The 21,684-nt window shown below is 53.4% G+C and overlaps 1 protein-coding gene across 1 annotated transcript in view; it reads right to left on the reverse strand.

Moving 5' to 3' along the window:
- Positions 1-231: 231 nt before the first annotated feature.
- Positions 232-21,684, reverse strand: part of LOC148838736 (uncharacterized) — a 45,055-nt gene continuing 23,602 nt past the window's right edge. The window contains exons 3-14 of the mRNA XM_088910753.1: positions 19,437-19,494; positions 14,790-15,041; positions 12,843-12,903; positions 10,457-10,587; positions 9,956-10,075; positions 8,918-9,031; positions 6,623-6,736; positions 5,510-5,623; positions 4,392-4,438; positions 3,475-3,648; positions 3,094-3,277; positions 232-2,712 (exon numbers count right to left, since the gene is read on the reverse strand). Of these exons, the coding sequence (XP_088766879.1) occupies positions 2,363-2,712; positions 3,094-3,277; positions 3,475-3,648; positions 4,392-4,438; positions 5,510-5,623; positions 6,623-6,736; positions 8,918-9,031; positions 9,956-10,075; positions 10,457-10,587; positions 12,843-12,903; positions 14,790-15,041; positions 19,437-19,494 (1,719 nt within the window). The 3' untranslated portion in view covers positions 232-2,362. The remainder of the gene's footprint in view (positions 2,713-3,093; positions 3,278-3,474; positions 3,649-4,391; positions 4,439-5,509; positions 5,624-6,622; positions 6,737-8,917; positions 9,032-9,955; positions 10,076-10,456; positions 10,588-12,842; positions 12,904-14,789; positions 15,042-19,436; positions 19,495-21,684) is intronic.

Raw genomic sequence — 21,684 nt, forward strand, 5'->3', positions numbered from 1 at the left:
GATTGAACTGGTGCTGCTTAGGAAAAGCTTGTCTGTGGCTGGTGCCCCACCACCTGCTTTTTCCATCTTCCTTGTAGTTAACCCTGGCCAGGGTCCAGGCCTGTCCGCTGTGGTTCCCCATAGTTCACAGCAGCAGCCTGGAGTCTCTCTCGCTCTGTCAGCACGGGGTTGGGGAGATGCCCCCCTGGGTTGGCCTGTCGGGGTCCCAGCACACACAGACACAGGCTGCACTTTTGGTGTTAAACAAGTTTTAATTACTGTTCGCACTGGTCGGCCATTACGAGAGACACAAGGAAAAAGGGCAGAGATGAACCAAAAACTCTCAAAGATTTCACGGTACAAAAATGGTCAATAAAAGACAAAATATAAATATGTACACTATATACAGCCGAACTATTTACAGACAAGTACAAAAATCATACATCTTTTACAAGCATGAACATGCCGCCTCAGAGGGGACTTTATCCTTTTGTCATCTACTAACTACCAAACAAGCTGGATGAGCTAGATTATCTCCCCTCATTAGTAACCTTTCTAGGTTGCTCTTCACCATTGTCTTCAGCTCCTAAGGGCATTTTCCCAAGGGCATTGGGTTCCTCAGGTTGTCATTCCATCTGAGCAGATAATTAGTTAATTGAACCACTAATTTTTCACTTAACTGAGCGCTCATCCCCAGGCCTAAAGAGAAATAGCAAACCACTGAAACACAGACCAGAAGACACAAGTGGAGACTACGTGGACCTGGATTTAAAACCGAAAACAGCAGGCACTTCTTTACGCATAGAGTTGTGGGAGTGTGGAACAAGCTTCCAGCCACTGACATAGATGCTACCCTGGCTTCCTTCAAGGAACTGCTGGATAAGATCTAACTAACTTCCAAACAGGCTGGATGAGCTGAGTGGCTCCTCCTGTCTGTGACCGACCTCATATTCTTAACCCCTCAGGGACTGTGGCTCCTTGAGAAACATTGCTGAGGAACAATCGCAGCAAATCTCCATCAGACAGGACTAAATCGCCTCCCCTTTCTCCACCCCACAGCCTCTCAGGGAAGGGGTCAGTCAAATTGGCCAGTGTGTACTGTCCAGCTGTGGTCAAGAGGTCTGTCCTCCAGCCTGTCTTTCTGACACTACAGAAATGTAACTCATGCCCCCATGCAATGAGCTCTTAAGACCCCCGATCAGTAACGCAATCTGGAAGCTGCACTTTGTTAATGTTGGGGTCCCCACTGCACCCTGCGTCACTTCCTCTTCTCTCAGGCGGGGTCACAGGCCCTGTTCAGTGGGACCGTAGCCCAGTTCTGGTTCAGAACCTCCAGGGGTCTGGTGAAAGTGGGTGTACAGAGATACAGAGCAGGGAAGGGGTTATGGAGAGCCCACCTGTGCTCAGAAGGATTGGTAGAGGGTGACTGGTCTGGCACAGTGGAGTCGTGTTTGGCCTAGGCTGTAATTTGATCTGGTGGATGTCTATCTCGAAACCATAACTAACAAAAGTGGCCGAAATATTTCGTTCTCATGCTTTTGACTTATTTGTAAATTAAAATTCAAACGGATTACACACACGTGAAGTAGAGAGTGCTCTTTAGCTGTGTAAAGGCTATAGGAGGGACACATATAGGAGTTGCACTGCAATGTGGACTCTTCAATGTCAAGACACTTCTGACTCAGGTCTGTGCAGCACTGAACTATGTCCCCACAGGACTTTCTCTAGCTTTGCATATTCTCTCCAGAAGGCAAAACACATTGAACAAGACATTTAACAAGCAGAGTATGAATCAGATTTACTGATAACATTGCTGGATGTACTGTATAGATTTCTCTACCCACGCAACAGCTGCTCAGAAGCTTTTATACGAACACCAGGTGCTACCGTTAAAGGACCTGTCAAAACACACACATACACACAATATTGCCTTCATTGACATGAGAAACAAACCAAAAAAAACAACACAATACTTTATTCTTCCAATAAAGGAAACACGATTAGTTTAACAGCTGGAATGAGAAGTTCAATGCTGACCCTCACATCACTGCCTCCATCAAAAGGAAGGAACCTTCATAGTGGCAACAGGGCAGAGCAGACGCACCGATACCCAGACACGCCAAAGAGAGGCCTTCTTCTCTCAGGTTCTCAGGCTTATTTCAAGAGTTCCAAAAATGCCACAAGGGTTGAGGTGTGGGAGTCAACAGAGCTGTGCAGCAGTTCGCCCCTTATTGGGCAATCAAGGCTCACGATCTCCAGCCTCCTCAGCAGCCAAACCCCTCACTCCCTCCCCCTTCCCTCGGGGCCTACCAAGGCCTGCAAAGCCTGGGAGCACGGGTGGCCACAGTGGCAGATGGACAGAAGCCGACAGGCGGGGCGGGCCTCACACTTCCACCTCCTGGCTGTCGGAGAAGTGGAAGCGGTTGAGTTTCTCGCGCTCCCGGTTGGAGATGTCGAGCTTGGCGCTGCTCCTCCTGGGCTTCTTGGTTTCTGGGGTGGGCGGCAGGCTCAGCTCAATCTCCTCACGACAGCGGGGCGCTGGGGGAGGGCCGCCCAGGTTCCGGATGAGGGTGACGCACTCCCGCTGGTTATTGATGCCCTCGTCCTGCCCGGCGTGCTGGCGCTCCTTCCTGCGCCTCCGGAGCTGAGCCAGCAGGTAGATGCACAGCGTCGTTCCCACTACCAACATGGCCAGCAGGACGACCATCACCACGTACAGAGTGCTCCCGGAGCCTGGCACGGCAGAGACACAGAGGGCACCGTCAGGCACAGGCACACACGACGACCGGTGCCCACAGACAGACTCCAACACAGAGACAGAGGAGACACCCACACAGGCTGATACACACACAACTAACACACACAGGCCGATACACACACAATCAACACACACAGGCCGATACACACACACAATTAACACACAATTAGCTAAAACACAGGCTGATACAAACAAGCACAATTAAAACACACAGGCAACTAATACAAAGGCTGATTCACAGATGCTACAACTAATACACACAAAGGACCTGCACATTCCACGACAATCACAGGAGGGGACAGGGTTACAGTCTGTGAAGAAGTGAGGAGTCTGTAAGTGTGGCTGTGGAACTGTACCTGTGTGCGTCGCTGTGCTCCCAGAAGGCTCTCCCTGGCAGTGAGGCTCATGGCAGGTGTCCTTCGGGCTCAAGCACTCCTTCCCCTCGTAGCCCTGGGGACAGGCACACAGGTAGCCACCCTCCGTGCTCTGACACGGCACCCCCTGCTGGCACGGGTTGGGATTGCAGAGGTCCAGCACTACCTACGAGACGATCAGTGACACACAGTGACTTCAGAGCCATTGCCACCCAGACTTCAGAGCACCCCTGGGTGCTCAGTCAAAACAGTGTTTAACTGCATTGTTCAGCAGAGAAGCAGCACTTTTACGATGATTAGAGCTCTGAGGGATCTCAGACAGACTGAGAAAACCGTGGATAAAACTGGGAGTTTCATACGAACCTCACAGTGTTTCCCACTGTAGCCTAGGGGGCAGTGGCACTGCAGAGTCTCCTCTTCCTCAGCACAGTGTCCTCCATTCAGACAGGGGGCGCTGTCACAGTGGCTCGCCCTGGACTGGCAGTAAGGCCCTGCGAAGCCTGGAGGGCACTGACACCTGTAGCCTGTCAGAGACTCCTGGGAAGAAAGAAAAAGAGATTATGGATGACAGACTCACTTCCAACTCTTCTGCTCAACTTACAGAAGGGAACAAACTTCCAGAAACAAGGAAACAGTTCTGGGAAAACAGCCAGTTCCAGGAAAACACTCCAGAGAGATGAAAGGAGCATATCTGTAGTGAAACATGTGAATTTGATTTTAAACCATAACTCTGTTTTTTTACACTTGTGCAGCCCTGAGCTGGCTGTACCAAATACTGATTTCCCTTGTGTTCCTGTGTACAATACACATATACACTGCCTTACCGTAGCATATATCAAGAATTACCCCAGCAGCAGGTACGTGCACTTCTAGTGGCAATTACAGCAACAGTTCAGCAGCTTCTTGCAGCCTGATTTGTACTTCCTGTCTGCTGTCCCTTGATACTGTCTCCATACACAGTTAGCCATGTCTGCTGTTGCCTCCAGTGGCAGAAAGGAGGCACATGCAGCAGCAATCACATGAGATCATGTGCATCACCCTTCTTTTTCCTTGTATGGCACCATGAGGAACTGATACTACTTTACAGTTAACAGGAATCGTGGGGCAAGGCTCATGTTGGCCCTCTGTTACCACTGTAGGCAGGATGGTTCACTCCTACAGCACAAGTCATTCACCAATCTGGAAAGGCTGGAGTACATATTTTGGCAAAACCAACATGCGGGTATCTTATCCCTTCTGTTCCCGAGCCTTGCTGGCACAATAGAGGAGAGATGGCCTACCTCACACACGCCCCCATTCTGACACTTCCCCTGGCAGGTGTGGTTGGCTGGAAAAGAAGCACAGAGGTGTCAGTGCAACACAGCTCAACGCATGATGGCTGTGCACCCCATAGCAATGACATATGCTACAGGTACAAGAGGTGCCATGTGGAATGTGTTCTTGTGTCCAGTGGCAGTCCACACCGCCAGTCGCAGGCATCCCTGGTGGCCACCAGAGGGCGATGACGCCCCCTGTTTCCAGAAGGTATCGGGCACACGCTAAGGTCAGATGGAGCTGATAAGGCACTCACTGTCCCGTTCACAAGTGCACCAATGCCAAGCGCCTTGCCCCTGCGGTGCTCACTTTTCGCCTTACATTTTGCCTAGACCAGCCAACACGCTGGCATTAATATAGCAAACCTGGAGGCTCTTTGCAGAACCAAAACAAAGTGTCAGAAAGAAACGATCTAGTGCTGGGACTCAAAAACGGACAGAGCTGCTGACTCTCTGGCGACACAGGGGATTTTGCCCGGCTATCAGAGAGCCCCAGGGTGCTGCCCAAGGTTTTACAGAGGCACTGTGGGAGTGGACACAGGCCTGGTCAGTCACGGGCATTGAAACCTGCTTAAAACTCAATGCAGTCTTTGAGCAGAAGAGCGTAAATTGCAATCGGGTAGGCCAGGGAATCCTCAAACCAGCCCTACAAGAGGACACAAAGACAACGTGGAAGCCTTGTCTGAAATGTCCACCAGTCAGGACACCTGCTGCTCATCACACCATGTGCCTGGCAGTGTCAGAGCTGCGATAAGAGCACAAGGCAGGTCCCAGTCGAGATGAAGCCATTCTACCCAGCTGGGTCGTTCGGTAGTTAGTCTTATTCAGCTGATTCTTTCAAGAAGTCAGGGTTTCGGCTTCAACAACATATCCGACTCACTTGTCTCACACTCCCACCACCCCTTAAAGTAAAGAAGTACTTTGTTCTAGGTTTTATATTCACTTCCACGCAGTTTCACTGCTCATTCGGAAGAACAGGGGCTGATCTGATGCAACACTGGCCAGGACTGCAGCCGACCTCACACTCCGTGTTCCTGTCCCGACGGCTCTGTCTGTGCCCGGAGGAGCGACTCCCCTCTACTCACTGATGTCGCAGTCCTGCCCGGTCCAGCCTGGCTGACAGTCGCAGAAGTATCCTCCGATCAGATTGTGGCACGCCACAGCATTGACACACACCCCTCTGTCACACTCGTTAGTGTCTGGGACAGATGGAGAAAAAAAAAAACATGAAAAAAAATCAATGTTTTGTTTACTGTTTTCATCTCTGCAGAAGCCCTACCAGAATCACGGCAATCTCCTTAATTAAACCTAATCTCAAAGGCACGAATGCCACATCGACGGGTATTGACTGCGGTAAAGGATATATTAAGAAACGAGTGCTGCTCTGGTGCAGGTACAGGATCGGATTTCCATCATGACAGTGCTCTTGGAGGGCAGCCAAGCCTGTGATTGATTCAATTGTGATGTCACGTGTGTCCATCACGGTGAAGAATCGATCTCTTATTCCCTCTCTCTCCTGCGTGTGTATCGAAGAAGAAGCACTCTTAGGCTCCTCTCTGATGAGAGGGTGATATATCACGCCCGCCTTGCTCTTGCTCTGCCTGTGACCGGAGAGGGAAACATGAGGCTGAATCCCTGAAGCCATGAATACTAAGAGCCAGTGCTCACAGTTACCGACAAGGCATTTTAATCCGAAGAGTGTCACCCTGTTTGGAACTTTGTGAGCTGCAAAATGCAAGTCTGCATATCTTCACTTATTTTCAATCTGCAGCGATCGGCAAGACCAGTGACCATTCTAAACTTCTAAACTGAATCACAAGCAACCTTCTTCGTACTGCCGGTTTCGACTCCAAGACTAACACTACGGCTTTGAGTAAGTGAGTAAATGAGAACCACAGGGACACCTGAAGCAAAACCCAGGGCATCGCATGGAGTAGACTGGAGCACCTGAATTGGCTATGTGGGGTGAACGGAATGGGACGCTGATGCTTGTGTACAAAGCGGATATGAATGCCACGGAACTGAGAGAAAATTGGGCAATTCAATTTCTATCAGTCTTGAGCCCGGGCTGGAATCCTGCTCTCTGTGCTCAGGCTGAGGTCAGGCTGGGGTCAGGCTGGGGTCTCAGAGGCAGGGGAGCAGCACCTGCTGGCCAGAACCGCTGCCCTTGCGCTGACGCCTGTCGGCACGCAGCTTACCCAGCTGGCACGTTCTGCCGGTCCACTGCGGTGGGCAAAGGCACTCGAACCCATGCTGGAGCTGCCGGCACGTCCCCCCCTGGCTGCACGGATTGGGCTGGCACTCGTTCACGCCTGCGAAGGGGCGCAGAAACAGGTTTTAGGCCGTCACTCATTTCCAAGTTCGCCGGGCAAGGACTGACTCAGCGCTGCTGACGGCCCCAGCCTCGTGGTCAGATAGACCGTTGAGAACGGGAGTCTGCTCCGGGCTGGGGGGATATCCGGTCTCAGGACCAGCTCGCTCACACCCCTCCCTCCTGCTCTCGCAGCGCGCCGAGGCTGGGCTGGGTGCAGACAGCACAGATCAGCCAGTTCCAGCTGGCTCCCTGTCTGTCTGGGCCAGTTCTCATTCCTGACGAGGTGTGGCTGTCGGCGCCCCGCCACCGCCAGAGCCCACTCCTGTGAGGTGGTGAAAAGGCGGGGGGCGGGGGGGGGGGAGGATGGGATTGGGGTGGCAGTGCCAAAATGGGTTCTGTTCCTACCTGCCTGGATCCACGCCCCCAGCTTCATCCAGCTCAGCGCATGTTAAACCACCCCCTTCACTGAAACATCACCCTTTCATACGCAGCAATAATGACACCTCTCTTGACAGCACCAGCTGCACGGGCTGGCCTGCTACAACATGTGGGCACAGTCCCAGGCATCTGCTTTCTTAGGCCAAACCAAGACACTGGATTTTATGAGACTGTATTCTTCACTCTGGGCAGGCTGACTGGACACAGAGAAGCCTGCAATATCCACACCGCCCTCGTGACAGTGTACACTGGACTATGTACTGTAGGATTGTCCGGTGTCATGGTGCACTCTGAACCTAGAGGGAGCCACAGACAGGCGCCTGGTCAAGCCACTGTAATTCATGCAGTATAAAAGACACACTACTGCAGAAAATCCTTGAAACTACATGGAACAGGTGGCACGTCTTTATCCAAGGTGTTTTGGGAGTGTGGGAGCTGCTGTTGCTGAAATCGATTTATTTCAAGGAAAAGCCTGTGTGGGACACGCGGATCAATCAGCTACTGACTACCAAAGCTAGAAGAGCCAAATGGCCACAACTGGAACCATAGCAGCGAGCAGAGAGCCCTGAGCAATGCACAGCACAGCACAGGTGGAAGGGGGTGTGACCAAGGGCCAGGACAGGTGGGAAAGGGGAGTGGCCCAGGGCCAGGACAGGTGGGGAAAAGGGAGTGGCCCAGGGCCAGGACAGGTGGGAAAGGGGCGTGGCCCAACGGCAAGACAGGTGGGGAAGGGGTGTGGCCCATGGGCAGGACAGGTGGGGAAAAGGGAGTGGCCCAGGGGCAGGACAGGTGGGAGGGGGTGTGACCAAGGGACAGTACAGGTGGGAGGAGGCGTGGCCAAGGGACAAGACAGGTGAAAAGAGATCATGGCCCAGGGGTAGGACAGGTGGGAAGAGGGCGTGGCCAATGGACGGGACACGTGGGTAAGAGGGCGTGGCCCACGGAAAGGACAGTTGGGAGGGGGTGTGGCCAAGGGACAGTATAGGTGGGAGGAGGCAGGGTCAATGATAAGGACATATGGAAAGGGGGCATGGCCAACAGACAGGACAGGTGGAGGGTTTGACCAAGGGACAGTATAGGTGGGAGGAGGCGGGGTCAATGATAAGGACATATGGAAAGTGGCCAAGGGGCAGACCAGGTGGGAAGAAGGTGTTACCAAGGGAATGGGACAGGTGCGAGGGAGGGTGAAGGAACAGGATGCAGATCTAACCTCTTTCACAGATCAAGGAGCTCGGGGTCGAGCAGCAGCCCCGGATACTATTTAAAGGCTTCGTAATCCGGTTAAGGTATTACCTGTCTGGTCCATTCAAGGCACTTGCCAGATACGTACATTTCATCTGAGCCATTCGAGGCTCACAAGCCAATTACTTAACCAGCTTAGTACCAGAGTCAACATGTGGTGTCTTGTGAGAATAAAGGTGTTCTAGGTGAGGTCACGTCAGAGAGGGAAGCTCCCTGGCCAGAGTGATGTATGCTTTCACCACAATCTGACTGCACATGACTGCACTTTACTAGGCTTTTACCATGATCTGAGTGCAAATTACTGCATCTTACTGTGCTTTTACCCTGATCTGACTGCACTTTACAGCATCTTATTGTGCTTTTACCATGATCTGAATGCACGTTACTGCATCGTACTGTGCTTTTATCCTGATGGTTTGACAAGAAGAGTCACTTTCAAGTAGACATAGCTGCGACAGTTTCAGGAGCTGTTCACTGGTCACTGGTCAGGCTGGGTTACCTGTGGTACAGCTGGGTCCAGTCCAGCCCTCGGGACACACACAGTAGAAGCCCTCAGCCTCCTCTACGCAGGTCCCTCCATTGGCACAGGGGTTGGAGAGACACGAGTGCTCCACTGCAAACACACACATGACCAGTCACACTTTCCTGTACTCCTACTGGTGCTTCTTAAGTTCTAGCTAAATGAGGGAGTGACAAGTTAAAGCTATGCAATGCACTCTTGATCTGGGATAATGTGTGCAATACTGGTCATAGTGTTATAAAAAGGAGATTGCCACCCTAGGAGCAGTCGCCAGCATTTTCCTGGGTTTAAAAGAAATGCCATCAGACACAAGTGGAAGTTATGAGGAAGGACTGTGAATAGGTTGCATTGGTGTTTTTCAAGAAAAATGTCACTGAGATCCTCAGAGCACTTAGCTATGTACCAGGTGTGCGGTGTGTGCAGTACCTATGTACCAGGTGTGCGGTGTGTATTCACCAGGTGTGCACTGTGTGCAGTACCTATGTACCAGGTGTGCGGTGTGTGCAGTATGTATTCACCAGGTGTGCGGTGTGTGCAGTATGTATTCACCAGGTGTGCTGTGTGTGCAGTGTGTATTGTGGTGTCACACAGGGTGTGTTCGGTATGGGGCGCAACTCGCAAAAGAGAGCGTTGCTCCAGCAAGCACAGCTGAGGCCGTGAGTGGGCCTGAGCTGGGGGAGTGGCGTAAGAGCACGCCGAACACCTCCCCGGGAGAGGGCAAGCAGGATTCAGTCCTGAGCTGGCTGCAGGGCAGACTAGCTCTCCCAGCTGCGGAGGGTCAGCAGTGAGTGAGCCGGGCTGAAGAGGAGTCAATGAGAGCTAAGAGCTCGTCTGCTGTGAGAGAGAGAAGGCAGACACAACCCTGGTGAGGGAGCAGGGTGGCACCTTCTCTCATCTACTGTCCTGTGCTTATTAACAACCCTTCGGGTAAAAAGGGTTCAATCAACCCACCAATCTGAATTCACTATCAGACACACAACAGACGATCCGAACTGTTTGTGAATGCCGGCCGCTCACCGATCTCGCAGTTCTTGCCCCGGAAGCCGTCCCGGCAGATGCACTGGTACTCGTTGGGCTCTGTGTTGGCACAGGTGCCCCCGTTCTGGCAGGGCTGGTGGGTGCCACAGTAGTTGAGGTCTGAGGAGCAGAAAAGCAGGAGTTAGCAGGCTGGGCTGACGGTGCCACTCTGCCCAGTGACACTGCGCGCCCCCCAGCTCTGTCGCCGCTGGAGACACGCAGGGGGGAGGAAGAGAAGGAGCCCGACTGAAGCGGGGTGGCCCCTACTCTCCCCTACTGCCCTACTCTCCCCTACTGCCCTGCAGATCTAGACAAACAACAAATCCACCTCCTCTGTGAGCTCCTAAGGTCCTTGGGCCTGCTGCTGGTTCGACTGCGAGCCAGCGCCTCTTGAGAAGCTGCACTCTAAGACAACGTGTATGTGTGTGGGCAGCCCCCAGAGGTCGCAGGGCCAGCTGACCGGACGGGGTGCAGGGTGCTGCGGGGTCCCCCGTCCCTCACCTTTGTCGCACAGCAGGCCGCCCCAGTTGGTGTCGCACACACACATCCACGGCTCGGAGCAGCTGCCGTGGACACAGCCCGGGAACGTCACGCACCGGTCGCACAGCGGGCCCTCCCAGCCGTAGTGACACCTGCGCTCGGGGAGAGAGAGAGAGAGAGAGAGAGGGAGAGCCGGAGTGAGCCGCTGTCGTCGTTCCCGCCCCCGGCACCCGCGCGGGGCGTCCGGTTCACACCCCGCCGGCCTGCACAAGCGCACGCACACGCCAGAACGCACTCCGGCGCGCTCACCCTTCATGAGCCACCTCGCACTCAACACAGAAATACCCACACGGCCATCACGTTTCAGCTCCCTCTCCGGGCCCAAGGGGGTCCCTGAAATTGCGAGGGAAATGTCGCCTGAGGAAAGTGTGTGCAGGACTCTGCGAGCAGGCCAGAGGACATGGGCTAATACCCCCATTTCCCTGTAGAGGCTAGTGGGGGGGGGGTTCTCTGCTCTTTCTTAAATAAAATCACAGCTGTTCCCAGAACCCTGTTAGAAATTTAATACAACAAAATTAAAAGGCTTTTATGGTAAGCCCCAGTTAGATTGTTTTGGTGGAGGCTTGTCTGCTGGAGGGGGCTTGTGCTCACAGCCAGCTTTTATTTAGACCGGTCCACTCCAGCTTTCCCAAGAGGGATGTTTTGCGACACTGTGCAATAGTTATTAGTTAACTTACAGGCCTTCACTCTGTGTCCCCTGCACTAAGGAAATGGCCAGATGACCTGTTCTTTGAAGAACTACAGAGAGCTGATGGCCTGTTTATCTTGGGAGGCCAATTCCAGCTGGCTAGACACTGGATCTCATTCATCAAACACAGGCCAGCAGACTTCACAGCTATTTTAACTCTCAAAGCAGGAAACTGTCACAGATGTCTTGCAGCACGCCGCTTAAAGAGTCCCTGCAGGTCAGGGGTCAGTTACCTTGGGCCTGCAGGTTTTATAAGGACAGTTAAAGAGTCAGTGATCACAGACACATGTTAATGTGTGCTAATTAAACCAGTAATTGGCCCAATTAAGTCATTTTAAAGCTCAGGTGGAATGAAATCCATTAGACACTGAATCTCCAGAGTTTTAGACGCCTGTAAGTGGTCATGCAGGGTGCAGAGTGATGCTCTCACTGGGCTCCGAGCGCAGGTGTGGGTATCTCCTGCTGCAGAGGAACTGGCAGTAGGGCCCCTGTTTGCCCTCTGGGGAGCCGTGGCAGCACTGAGCCTAAGTCTTTGGGAGGGGACCAATTTTAATTTCCACCTCCCAGTGTCCCTCTCCCTCTCACTATTCCCCTGGTTCTCCCTCTCTCCATCTCTCTTTCTCTTCTCCCACTCGCTAGCCCTCTGTCCCTCCCTCTCTTACCCTCACTGTGTCCCTCGCTCTGTCCCTCCCTCTCTAAACCTCACTGTGTCCCTCACTCTGTCCCTCCCTCTCTCCCAATCCCTCGCTCCGTCCCTCCCTCTCTCCCAATCCCTCGCTCTCCCTCCTCGGTTCCTCTGGCTACGTGGCCCTCGGCCAGCCCCACTCTGTCTCCCAGCCGCAGAGAGACCCTTGACAAGGGGGAGGGCACAGGAAGCCACCAGCAGCAGAGAGGCCTCTGGGAGGAGCTGTGGAATCCCCCTTCCACAAAAACATTCCCGAGTCATTCTGAGGGTAATTATCCCGATAATTTATTTCCCCAGCGTGCCTTCTCGTCGCCCCGCAGCTCCCCCCGGCCTGACCGTTGCAGGGAGTGAATGGAGACACGAGCTGCTCAGGAAGAGAGTGTCTGGGTTCGGGGGTGGGGGGGTCGGGCTGCGCCGCTGCCTCGTGGCCCAGACTGACCCCCCCCCGCCGGTGACATCTGGCTGGCCGCTCATCTGGACCGGGGCTCCGTTCGGCCAGTCGTCTATCCAAGCTGCTTGGCGCCTTGTCAAGATCACCCCCCCCACCTCGATACGGCCCTCTGGGGGCTTCGATCCCCCTCTGATCTTAATTGAAGTGATGAATCGACTGAGCAGGCTCTCCGAGGGCCAGCGGGCCCTGCGGTCTCCCTCCGTCCCAGTCCCCACCCCGGTCTGTTCCATCAGCTCAGCCTGCTCTCCCTCGCCCCTTCTCCTTTGCTAATCCTGTGTCTCCAGAACATCAAACCCCAGTGCAGTAGAAGTCAGGGGTCCCTGAACCCCTCGACCTGACCTCCTCTCCACCTCGTTTTATGACCCTTTCTTCCCCCCAACCCACCCTCCCCACTGCACAGCTCCGCTCTGCCTCGAACCCGGGCTGCTCTCCTGGGGGCAGTAGTGGCTGCTGCTCATTGATTCTAATGCCATTACTTTGTATGTTGCAATCAATCAATCAATCAGGCTGATAAAGCACTCACTTGCACTCCCCTGGGGTGCTGCAGTACCCGTGAGCCAGGTGACAGCCTTGCCTGCAGACAGCTGGAAGAGAAAGAGAGAAAAGGCAGAATTAGACTGTCACTGACGATAACAGGCAAAACATTGAAAAATTACAACCTGGGTTATATTTCCAAACAATGCAACACTAGACTTTGGAAGAAGTATTAATTGCCCCCCTAATACCTAGTAAATAACTTTGTTGCTGGTCAGTGCAGTTAGGAGGCTGCAGTGTTAAGGTCTGTGCTGTAGTGAGGAGGCTGCAGTGTTAAGGTCTGTGCTATAGTGGTCAGTGCAGTGAGGGGGCTGTACTGTTAAGGTCTTTGCTGTAGTGGTCAGTGTAGTGAGGGGGCTGAAGTGTTAAGGTCTGTGCTGTAGTGAGGGGGCTGTAGTGTTAAGGTCTGTGCTATAGTGGTCAGTGTAGTGAGGGGGCTGAAGTGTTAAGGTCTGTGCTGTAGTGGTCAGTGTAGTGAGGGGGCTGAAGTGTTAAGGTCTGTGCTGTAGTGAGGAGGCTGCAGTGTTAAGGTCTGTGCTATAGTGGTCAGTGCAGTGAGGGGGCTGTAGTGTTAAGGTCTGTGCTATAGTGGTCAGTGTAGTGAGGGGGCTGAAGTGTTAAGGTCTGTGCTGTAGTGGTCAGTGTAGTGAGGGGGCTGAAGTGTTAAGGTCTGTGCTGTAGTGAGGAGGCTGCAGTGTTAAGGTCTGTGCTATAGTGGTCAGTGCAGTGAGGGGGCTGTAGTGTTAAGGTCTGTGCTATAGTGGTCAGTGTAGTGAGGGGGCTGAAGTGTTAAGGTCTGTGCTGTAGTGGTCAGTGTAGTGAGGGGGCTGAAGTGTTAAGGTCTGTGCTGTAGTGAGGAGGCTGCAGTGTTAAGGTCTGTGCTATAGTGGTCAGTGCAGTGAGGGGGCTGTAGTGTTAAGGTCTGTGCTATAGTGGTCAGTGTAGTGAGGGGGCTGAAGTGTTAAGGTCTGTGCTGTAGTGGTCAGTGTAGTGAGGGGGCTGAAGTGTTAAGGTCTGTGCTGTAGTGAGGAGGCTGCAGTGTTAAGGTCTGTGCTATAGTGGTCAGTGCAGTGAGGGGGCTGTAGTGTTAAGGTCTGTGCTATAGTGGTCAGTGTAGTGAGGGGGCTGAAGTGTTAAGGTCTGTGCTGTAGTGGTCAGTGTAGTGAGGGGGCTGAAGTGTTAAGGTCTGTGCTGTAGTGAGGAGGCTGCAGTGTTAAGGTCTGTGCTATAGTGGTCAGTGCAGTGAGGGGGCTGTAGTGTTAAGGTCTTTGCTGTAGTGGTCAGTGTAGTGAGGGGGCTGAAGTGTTAAGGTCTGTGCTGTAGTGAGGGGGCTGTAGTGTTAAGGTCTGTGCTATAGTGGTCAGTGTAGTGAGGGGGCTGAAGTGTTAAGGTCTGTGCTGTAGTGGTCAGTGCAGTGAGGGGGCTGAAGTGTTAAGGTCTGTGCTGTAGTGGTCAGTGCAGTGATGGGTGACACAGTGATGCTGGTTCAGGTTTGGTTTGTCCCCTTCTGAAGAGCCTTTCATATTCTCCTTCACTTACTGTTCACCTGCTGTACAGCACACCCCCAGCCCACGCCCTCCCACTCCCTGCCCCGCCTGTAACCGCCGGCCACGCCCACACCCCCGCCCACGCCCTCCCACTCCCTGCCCCGCGTGTAACCATCGGCCACGCCCACACCCCCAGCCCACGCCCTCCCACTCCCTGCCCCGCCTGTAACCGCTGGCCACGCCCACACCCTCCCACTCCCTGCCCCGCCTGTAACCGCCGGCCACGCCCACACCCCCGCCCACACCCTCCCACTCCCTGTCCCGCCTGTAACCGCCGGCCACACCCACACCCTCCCACTCCCTGTCCCGCCTGTAACCGCCGGCCACGCCCACACCCTCCCACTCCCTGCCCCGCCTGTAACCGCCGGCCACGCCCACACCCTGCTCACCTTGCCGGCACTCAGGACCCATCCAGCCCTCCATGCACACCTTGCTGCCAGTGGCGTCGCAGGTGAAGTGCCCGAAGAAGTCGTCCCTGGCGCGGCAGAACTTGTTGCAGAAGGGGCCGTAGTAGTTGGCATCGCAGAGGAAGCGCAGCTTGTACTCCAGGCTGACTCGGCCATGGTGCCAGAAACTCTGCCACTGCTCGCTGGGGTTCAGCATGGAGGACAGCAGGACCCGGTCAATCAGCTCCTCGTGCCCTGAGCATGCAGGGGCAGAGAGAGCATGGGGGCGGAGGGGAGAGAGAGGGGGGTAGAGGGGGGCAGGAGAGAATGACGGAGGGAGGGAGAAGAATGGAGGGAAGAAGAGGGAGAGGAACAGAGAGAGGGGTGGAAAAGGGAGAGAGAGAGGGACGAGGGAGGGGAGAGAGAGAGGAATAGAGGGGGGAGACAGAGAGATATAGGGGGAGAGAGATAGGGATGGAGGGAGGGGAAGAGAGGGATGGGGGGGAGAGGGTGATTAGAGACGCTGTTAAACCCATATCTTTTGTACAACCTTTGTTATTGTGTTTTTCCAGTTCCACTGCTTCACGCGCCAAACAATTGGTTGCAGGAAGTTCAACAGGGAGCTGGAACTGCCACAGGAAAACTGCTCTCAGATCACACCGAGGCTGGAGGCCCTGACACTCCAGGCGAGCCCGGCGCCCTCCCTGCGCTGCGCTGGACGGAGCAGGAGAGCGGGAGCGAGCCAGAGATAAGGGGATTTGTGCTCTCGGATGGAAAAAGTAAAAGGAGACGGGTTTGTGTGTGAGATAGAGATGTCAGGGTTTTAATCCTGCCCTCCCTTCTCCTTCCCTTGTCCTCGCTCTAGGCCAGCCAGGCTCCATTCACAACCTCTGATGTCACCCGCAACATGGCTAAAACTCCCCTCTAATCCCCAGGGATTAGCATTTGTGCCTACGCAGGGCCAGCACAGGCGAACCAGCCGCCAGCCTCTCAGTGAGGCAGCCTGGCACCACGCTACCTGCCCTCTGACCTCTGAACTCTGGGCCCCCTGCGGGGGGCGTGGCTACAGGAAGGAGAGGAAGTGACCACACCTCAGGAAAACCAGCCCTGCGGATGCTGCTGCTCAGACAGAATCATAGCTGCGCTAATTGCAAACTGTGGCTTTAGTGCTTGATGCCAGGGCTGAGCTGGGAGAAAACAAGCAACCTCTGGCACAGGCTGTAATTCCTGTCTGCCAGGGGGATTGAGGTGCTAATCTGTTACAGTCCCAGCACTGGAGGATTCTTCATTTTCTAAGGTTTTAGGATCATTTCTCCTGCTCTGCTGTGCAACAAATCTGCAACATCACACTTTACCCAAAGTGGCCATGGGCAAGCACAAACATTCATACAAACTCACTGAAACACACACAGACCCTCCCTCTCTCCAGGCACTGCAAGCTCAGCGTGACGGCATCATTCGGTGCCCGTACTGCAGATCCAGATGCCCTGTTACCCAGGGCAGAGCAGGGCAGGAGTCTATCACTGTGGCAGGTCGCGGTGACATCAGACAAAGTGCAGTTAAACTTTGAAGCACATTGAGAAGCACAAGTGAGGTTTTTTCAATTACAGTGAAAAAAAAAGGACTGGACAGCTTTTACCACGCAGGTCCAGGTGAAATGTCAGGATTCTCTAGGATCTCTGATGGCAGACCTGGATTCTGGGATTGCATTCTGTCTGCATTCTTCTATTTCAATATACTGTAGCACCTTTTCTCCACACTGCAGTCGGCACAAATACGTGAAAAGAGAAACGATCTGCATCCTGGTCCAGGAGCAGTGGCCTGGGGCTGGATGGGGTATGACAGATCAGGTGTGGGCACAGAGAGTCTGCACCCGTGAAAACGATCCTCCAGTCCTGCGTTGAGCCGAAGCTAGCGGCTTTTGGAACTTGCCACTCAGCGAGATCGATGCCAGCGACTGACAGGACCTGGGCTTAAATGCCTCGCAGGTGTTGGGGAGGAGCTGGTGTTTTAAATAACGAACTGGGCTGAAGCTGGCGAGCAACAGCCCCGTGACCAGGAGAGTATGCTCTGCACTGCCACAGCATTTCGGAAGCATCGATAATCCCTCTGTCTGTGAGCCCGGGGAACCGAGCCCGCCCTGCCTCTGACAGCGACGTCAGGCCGGGCTGGGTCAGCTCCAGGGCTCAGACTCCACGGATTACTTTGAGTACATAAAGAGCAAAAGCCAGGGTTATATAACAGAACAGACGAGCAACACTTAACCTCTTTAAGGATGTTTTTGTGCAGATACCGAAAGGAGAACATACAGGTCCTCTTACTAAGACAGAAACAGCTGATTCTTTTGCACAGGGAAAACCCAGAGCAGACAGAGCTGAGCTACAGCGTCATAAAACAAGATGGCCAAACCAATTTCCAGCTGATCAGTGAGGACAGCTGCATGTCCACCCAAGAGCAAAATGACTGTCTGTGATCTGAAAAGTGCGCCCACAGCTCGCATTCAAGAGACTCTCCAGTTATTACAGCCAGCAGATGTGCTTAAGACAGTTTCAAGGCAACTGAGAGAAGCTGTTTTACCACAAAGCCCCTAACAAGGGAAAACTTGACCAAATAAATCAGATTCCAGAATGAAGGAGATGGAGACTCTGCAGGATGCACCCAGAATCCTCAGATGTTCTCAGCGGTTGGCAGCTACAGCACGATCGTCCCAGGGCAGACAGGCCGGCTGGTCTCCTTTAAGAGCTGCGGACCCCAGCCAGGCCTGTGGTCACGCCAGGGGCCGACATCAGCCAGAGAGCGAGTGTGAGAGCAGGGGAGGGGGGGAGGCAGTGAGAGTCTGCGGTAACTTCCCACTCTCTCATTATCTCCGGGCTCATCTCTGGATGGGACGGCAGCCCTTCCTCTTGGCAGGCGAGGGGGAGGGGGCGCAGAGAGAGAGAGAGTGGGAAACTGCAAAAACAAATTTTTCCCCTAGTGTTTACGTTCTCACCAGCCGGCTTGCTAGGCCTCACTTTGTCCTGTGACTTCACCTGGCCGTATTCCCTGAGCCATCCTGTTTCTCACCCTCACCTGCCAGCCCCCCCAGTGTCTGACCACTGCCCTCCTCTGCCCCTGTCCCTGTCTGAGCCCCGGCTCTCTCTGCCCATCCACTCGGCCACACTGTGTCAGCAGGGAAGTGCGCATTTCTGCTCAGACGAGAGCGAGCTGTGGTCAGCCTCGGTGCGTGTGTGCACGAGCTGGTGTGACAGTGGGAAAGTGTGCTTTATCTGCGCCCTCTGTATTGTGCTGGTAGAGACAGGGTCAGGCCTCTACCCAGACAGCCTCTGTTTCCCACACACCGCAGATTAGAGGAACAATACTGAGAGAGACACCCCTGTCTGCCCAGCACCCACATGTCCGGGAGGTCAGAGTAACTTCCAGAGGCCCAGGTCAACCCCGGGCCAGCGCAGGCAAACACTCTGTCAGTGAACCGGGTCAACACCGGGCCAGTGCAGGCAACTGGTCTGTCAGTGAACCAGATCAAAACCAGGCCGGCGCAGGCAGATACTCTGTCAGTGAACTGGATCAACACCGGGCCAGTGCAGGCAGACAGTCTGTCAGTGAACCGGGTCGACACCGGGCCAGTGCAAGCAGACAGTCCGTCAGCGCACCGGATCAACACCGGGCCAGTGCAGGCAGCTGGTCTGTCAGTGAACCAGATCAAAACCAGGCCGGCGCAGGCAGATACTCTGTCAGCGAACCGGGTCAACACCGGGCTGGTGCAGGCAGACAGTCCGTCAGTGAACCGGGTTGACACCGGGCCAGCGCAGGCAGACGGTCCATCACTGAACCGGATCGACACCGGGCCGGCGCAGGCAGGCAGTCCGTCAGTGAACCGGGTCGACACTGGGCTGGTGCAGGCAGACAGTCCGTCAGTGAACCGGGTCGACACTGGGCCAGCGCAGGGAGCCAGTCGGTCAGCTGCAGCGGTCTACATGATGACAGTTTTGGAAAGCTCCAGTGCCTGTTGCTGATGTCTGCTACAGTCATGCCTAGAAAAGTCCCCACAAGTTGGGGATGGTTCACTGTCGCTCACTGAGCCTCTTGGGGCATCTTCTTGCCAGCATGTCGTTTTTGAGGCGGAATAATGAGTCAGAATCCACAGTTCCATAAACAGCATTGAGCCACAACGTTCTCCAAAAGCTCAATTCTAATTAAGACTTCAGTTTCTTACTGGGACAGCAAAAGTGAAATAAAAATAAATGAAAACACTCTCAAGTGGCCTTGTAATCCCAAGTTAAACCCAGTACTTAATGATAGTTTCCTTCCCACTTTAGGGCAGAAAGGAAGGAGCACTTGATGGACTCCAGGGGGCCTTGCAGTTTGTGATCAGTGGTTGGGTGGATGTTGTGTTCTGTCGTAAGCTGTGAGTGTTGTCAACATGGCTTGGATGGGCAGTTGAGGTGACCGAGAGTTAAAAAAAAACACAGGATGAAACTCCAGAATTAAAAAAAAAAGAAAATTAAAATGAAAAACAAAAACGTGGGCAATGTCAGGACCAGCCGATCATTGCTTTGGGTGATGTAATGAGCAGCCAGTCATTAAGGTCAGAGACTAATGACTTCTTCCTTCCCAAACACCAATCACATCACAGGAAGCAGCCCCACCTACCTGGCTCCACAGTGTCATTGTCATGGTCCAGCACCTCCAGCACCAAGGAGAAGGATTTCTGCAGGAGAGAAAGACAGGAGGACACACATGTCAGCACTGTGGCTCTGCAGTGATTCTGGGTCTGTTCAGACTTGAACAAGCACTTCACTGCACTTATTAGCTGCTTGCCAGTCTAAGCCTTCCCCAGAGGCCAGTTGCCACCTTCAATTAAATTTCCTTGTAGCTTCTCCCTTCTGAGCTGATAGAGTTTAAGGGAATTACACAGAGTAGTGGAAACTGTTTGCTCAAACCCTAGTGATTAGTAATTTTGGACTTGCTCTTGCTTTAAGAATTAGCTAACTCATTAGCCAGTGGAACATGTTAGTAACACAATGGGGAGTTTCACCGAGTGTGGAATATTAAAGTGCCAGGTTGATTTTTCAGGTTAATAGTCAGACAGATCTCTCTCCCTCAGACAGACCCGCTGAGCGAGCTTGGCTAGAGATGGGCACTGAGAAAGAGAGATGCAGCCACAGTGAAATCATACAGCAGCAGCACAACACCACGTACAAAACCAAGCAGACACCAACACCTCCTAAAGTGTCAGTCGGGCCTAGTGTGCCGCACAAATCAGTGTCTGACTTGGACCCTGGAGGAGCAGATGCAGTTTGCACCAGTGTATGTTTGGCACCTCAGTACCTGTCTGAACTATTATCGCCCTACTCCCCACCTCGCAACCTTCGCTCTTCTAACTCTGGTCTCTTCACTGTCCCCCAAGCCCGTCTACACTCTATGGGTGACAGGGCCTTCTCCTGTTATGTCCCCAAGCTCTGGAACTCTCTGCCAAGGATATCAGAGAGTCACCTTCTCTAAACTCCTTCAAATCCAGACTCAAAACCCTCTTCTTCAGAAGAGCCTTTACTGAACTGGTTCCATTCTTCACCCCTCTGCTTTTCTTGGTACCACCATCCACGGTCTCCTCTGTGTATTGTAATTGTGTTTTATCTTGTGTATTCTTTTTATTTATTGTTGTTGTCATTCTGTAAAGCGCTTTGAGAAGTCACCTTTAAAGGCACTATATATAAAAAAGTTGTTTATTATTATTATTATTATTATTATTATTATTATTACTGAGGAGGAAACCCTTTTGCATGTTTTTGCTGGGTGTGCATATTTGTGTGGCAGAGTTCTTCAGCAGTCAGGCAATCTCACCTAAAGAGCCACAGTGTGGCCTCCAAAATGTCCAAGCTTGCAGAACACAGGGCTCCTCCATTGCTCTTCCTACAACATGGACCTCACTGGGAGCCCAGCAGCAGTCCAGCTGCTCCATGACAACCTGGAGTCCAGTCTCCGTTCCCCCCAGCACTCTCCTCTCTACCAGGAGAGCCCAGCCCCGGCTCTGGAATTGCCTCATTGAGATTCCTCGTGCTGCCTCTCCCTGACGCTTCGCTTCAGCAAGAGCTGGGGCGCTGGAGGCTGATCCTCACATCATGCGCGGTTAGGTTGCGGCGTCACGGCTGAGCTGACCCGCAGCTCGAGTGCGGAGGCTGGTGCCTCCCGTTTCCCTGGCAGCCACTTGCGATCCAAGAGGCAAGCAGCCGGCACTCTTCTGTGACCCTGCTGCTTCAGCACGTGGGGGTCTTAATTACAGCCCATGTCATTAGCATACCCCTGCCTTGTGGGAAAGGGAGGAGGAGGGAGTAGTTTTTATGATCAGCTGGCCATTTTTCAATAGACCTCCCTCCTCTCATTACAAGTAGAGGTTGCTTGAAGCTTGCTTGGTTTGTGATCCAGCTGCGTCTTGAAGGAAGCCAGGATATCGGCTTCAACAATATGACTGGGTTGCTTGTTCCACACTCCTGCAGCCCTTTGTGTAAAGAACTGCCACTATCTCATGGAATTTTCAAACATGTTCCTCTGAACAGGAAAGAGTGATGGGGGTCCAATGGAACAAGCAAGTTTTCTCTTATGCAGGCAGAATGTGCAGGTAATACTGTAACTTGTCGACAGGCTGTGAACACAATCCCTGTCACTAAAAAGTGCATTTCCTTCCCTTGGCACGGCCCTCTGTTTAAACCTATGTGCCTTTGCAAATGCAGAAGACAGGGCTCCTATCACCTCGCGGACGTTCTGTGTGCAGATCGACCCCTGAAGGGAATCCACTCACTAGGCACAGCCACATCCCAGAGAGAAACTGGTGGGGTGCCTTCTGTCAGAACCACATGGTGTCCCCTAACGGGTGGGAGATCAGACAAGGATACCAGGCCAC

This window comes from Atractosteus spatula, chromosome 3, assembly GCF_055471065.1.
Source record: "Atractosteus spatula isolate fAtrSpa1 chromosome 3, fAtrSpa1.hap1, whole genome shotgun sequence".
Classification (NCBI taxonomy): domain Eukaryota; kingdom Metazoa; phylum Chordata; class Actinopteri; order Semionotiformes; family Lepisosteidae; genus Atractosteus; species Atractosteus spatula.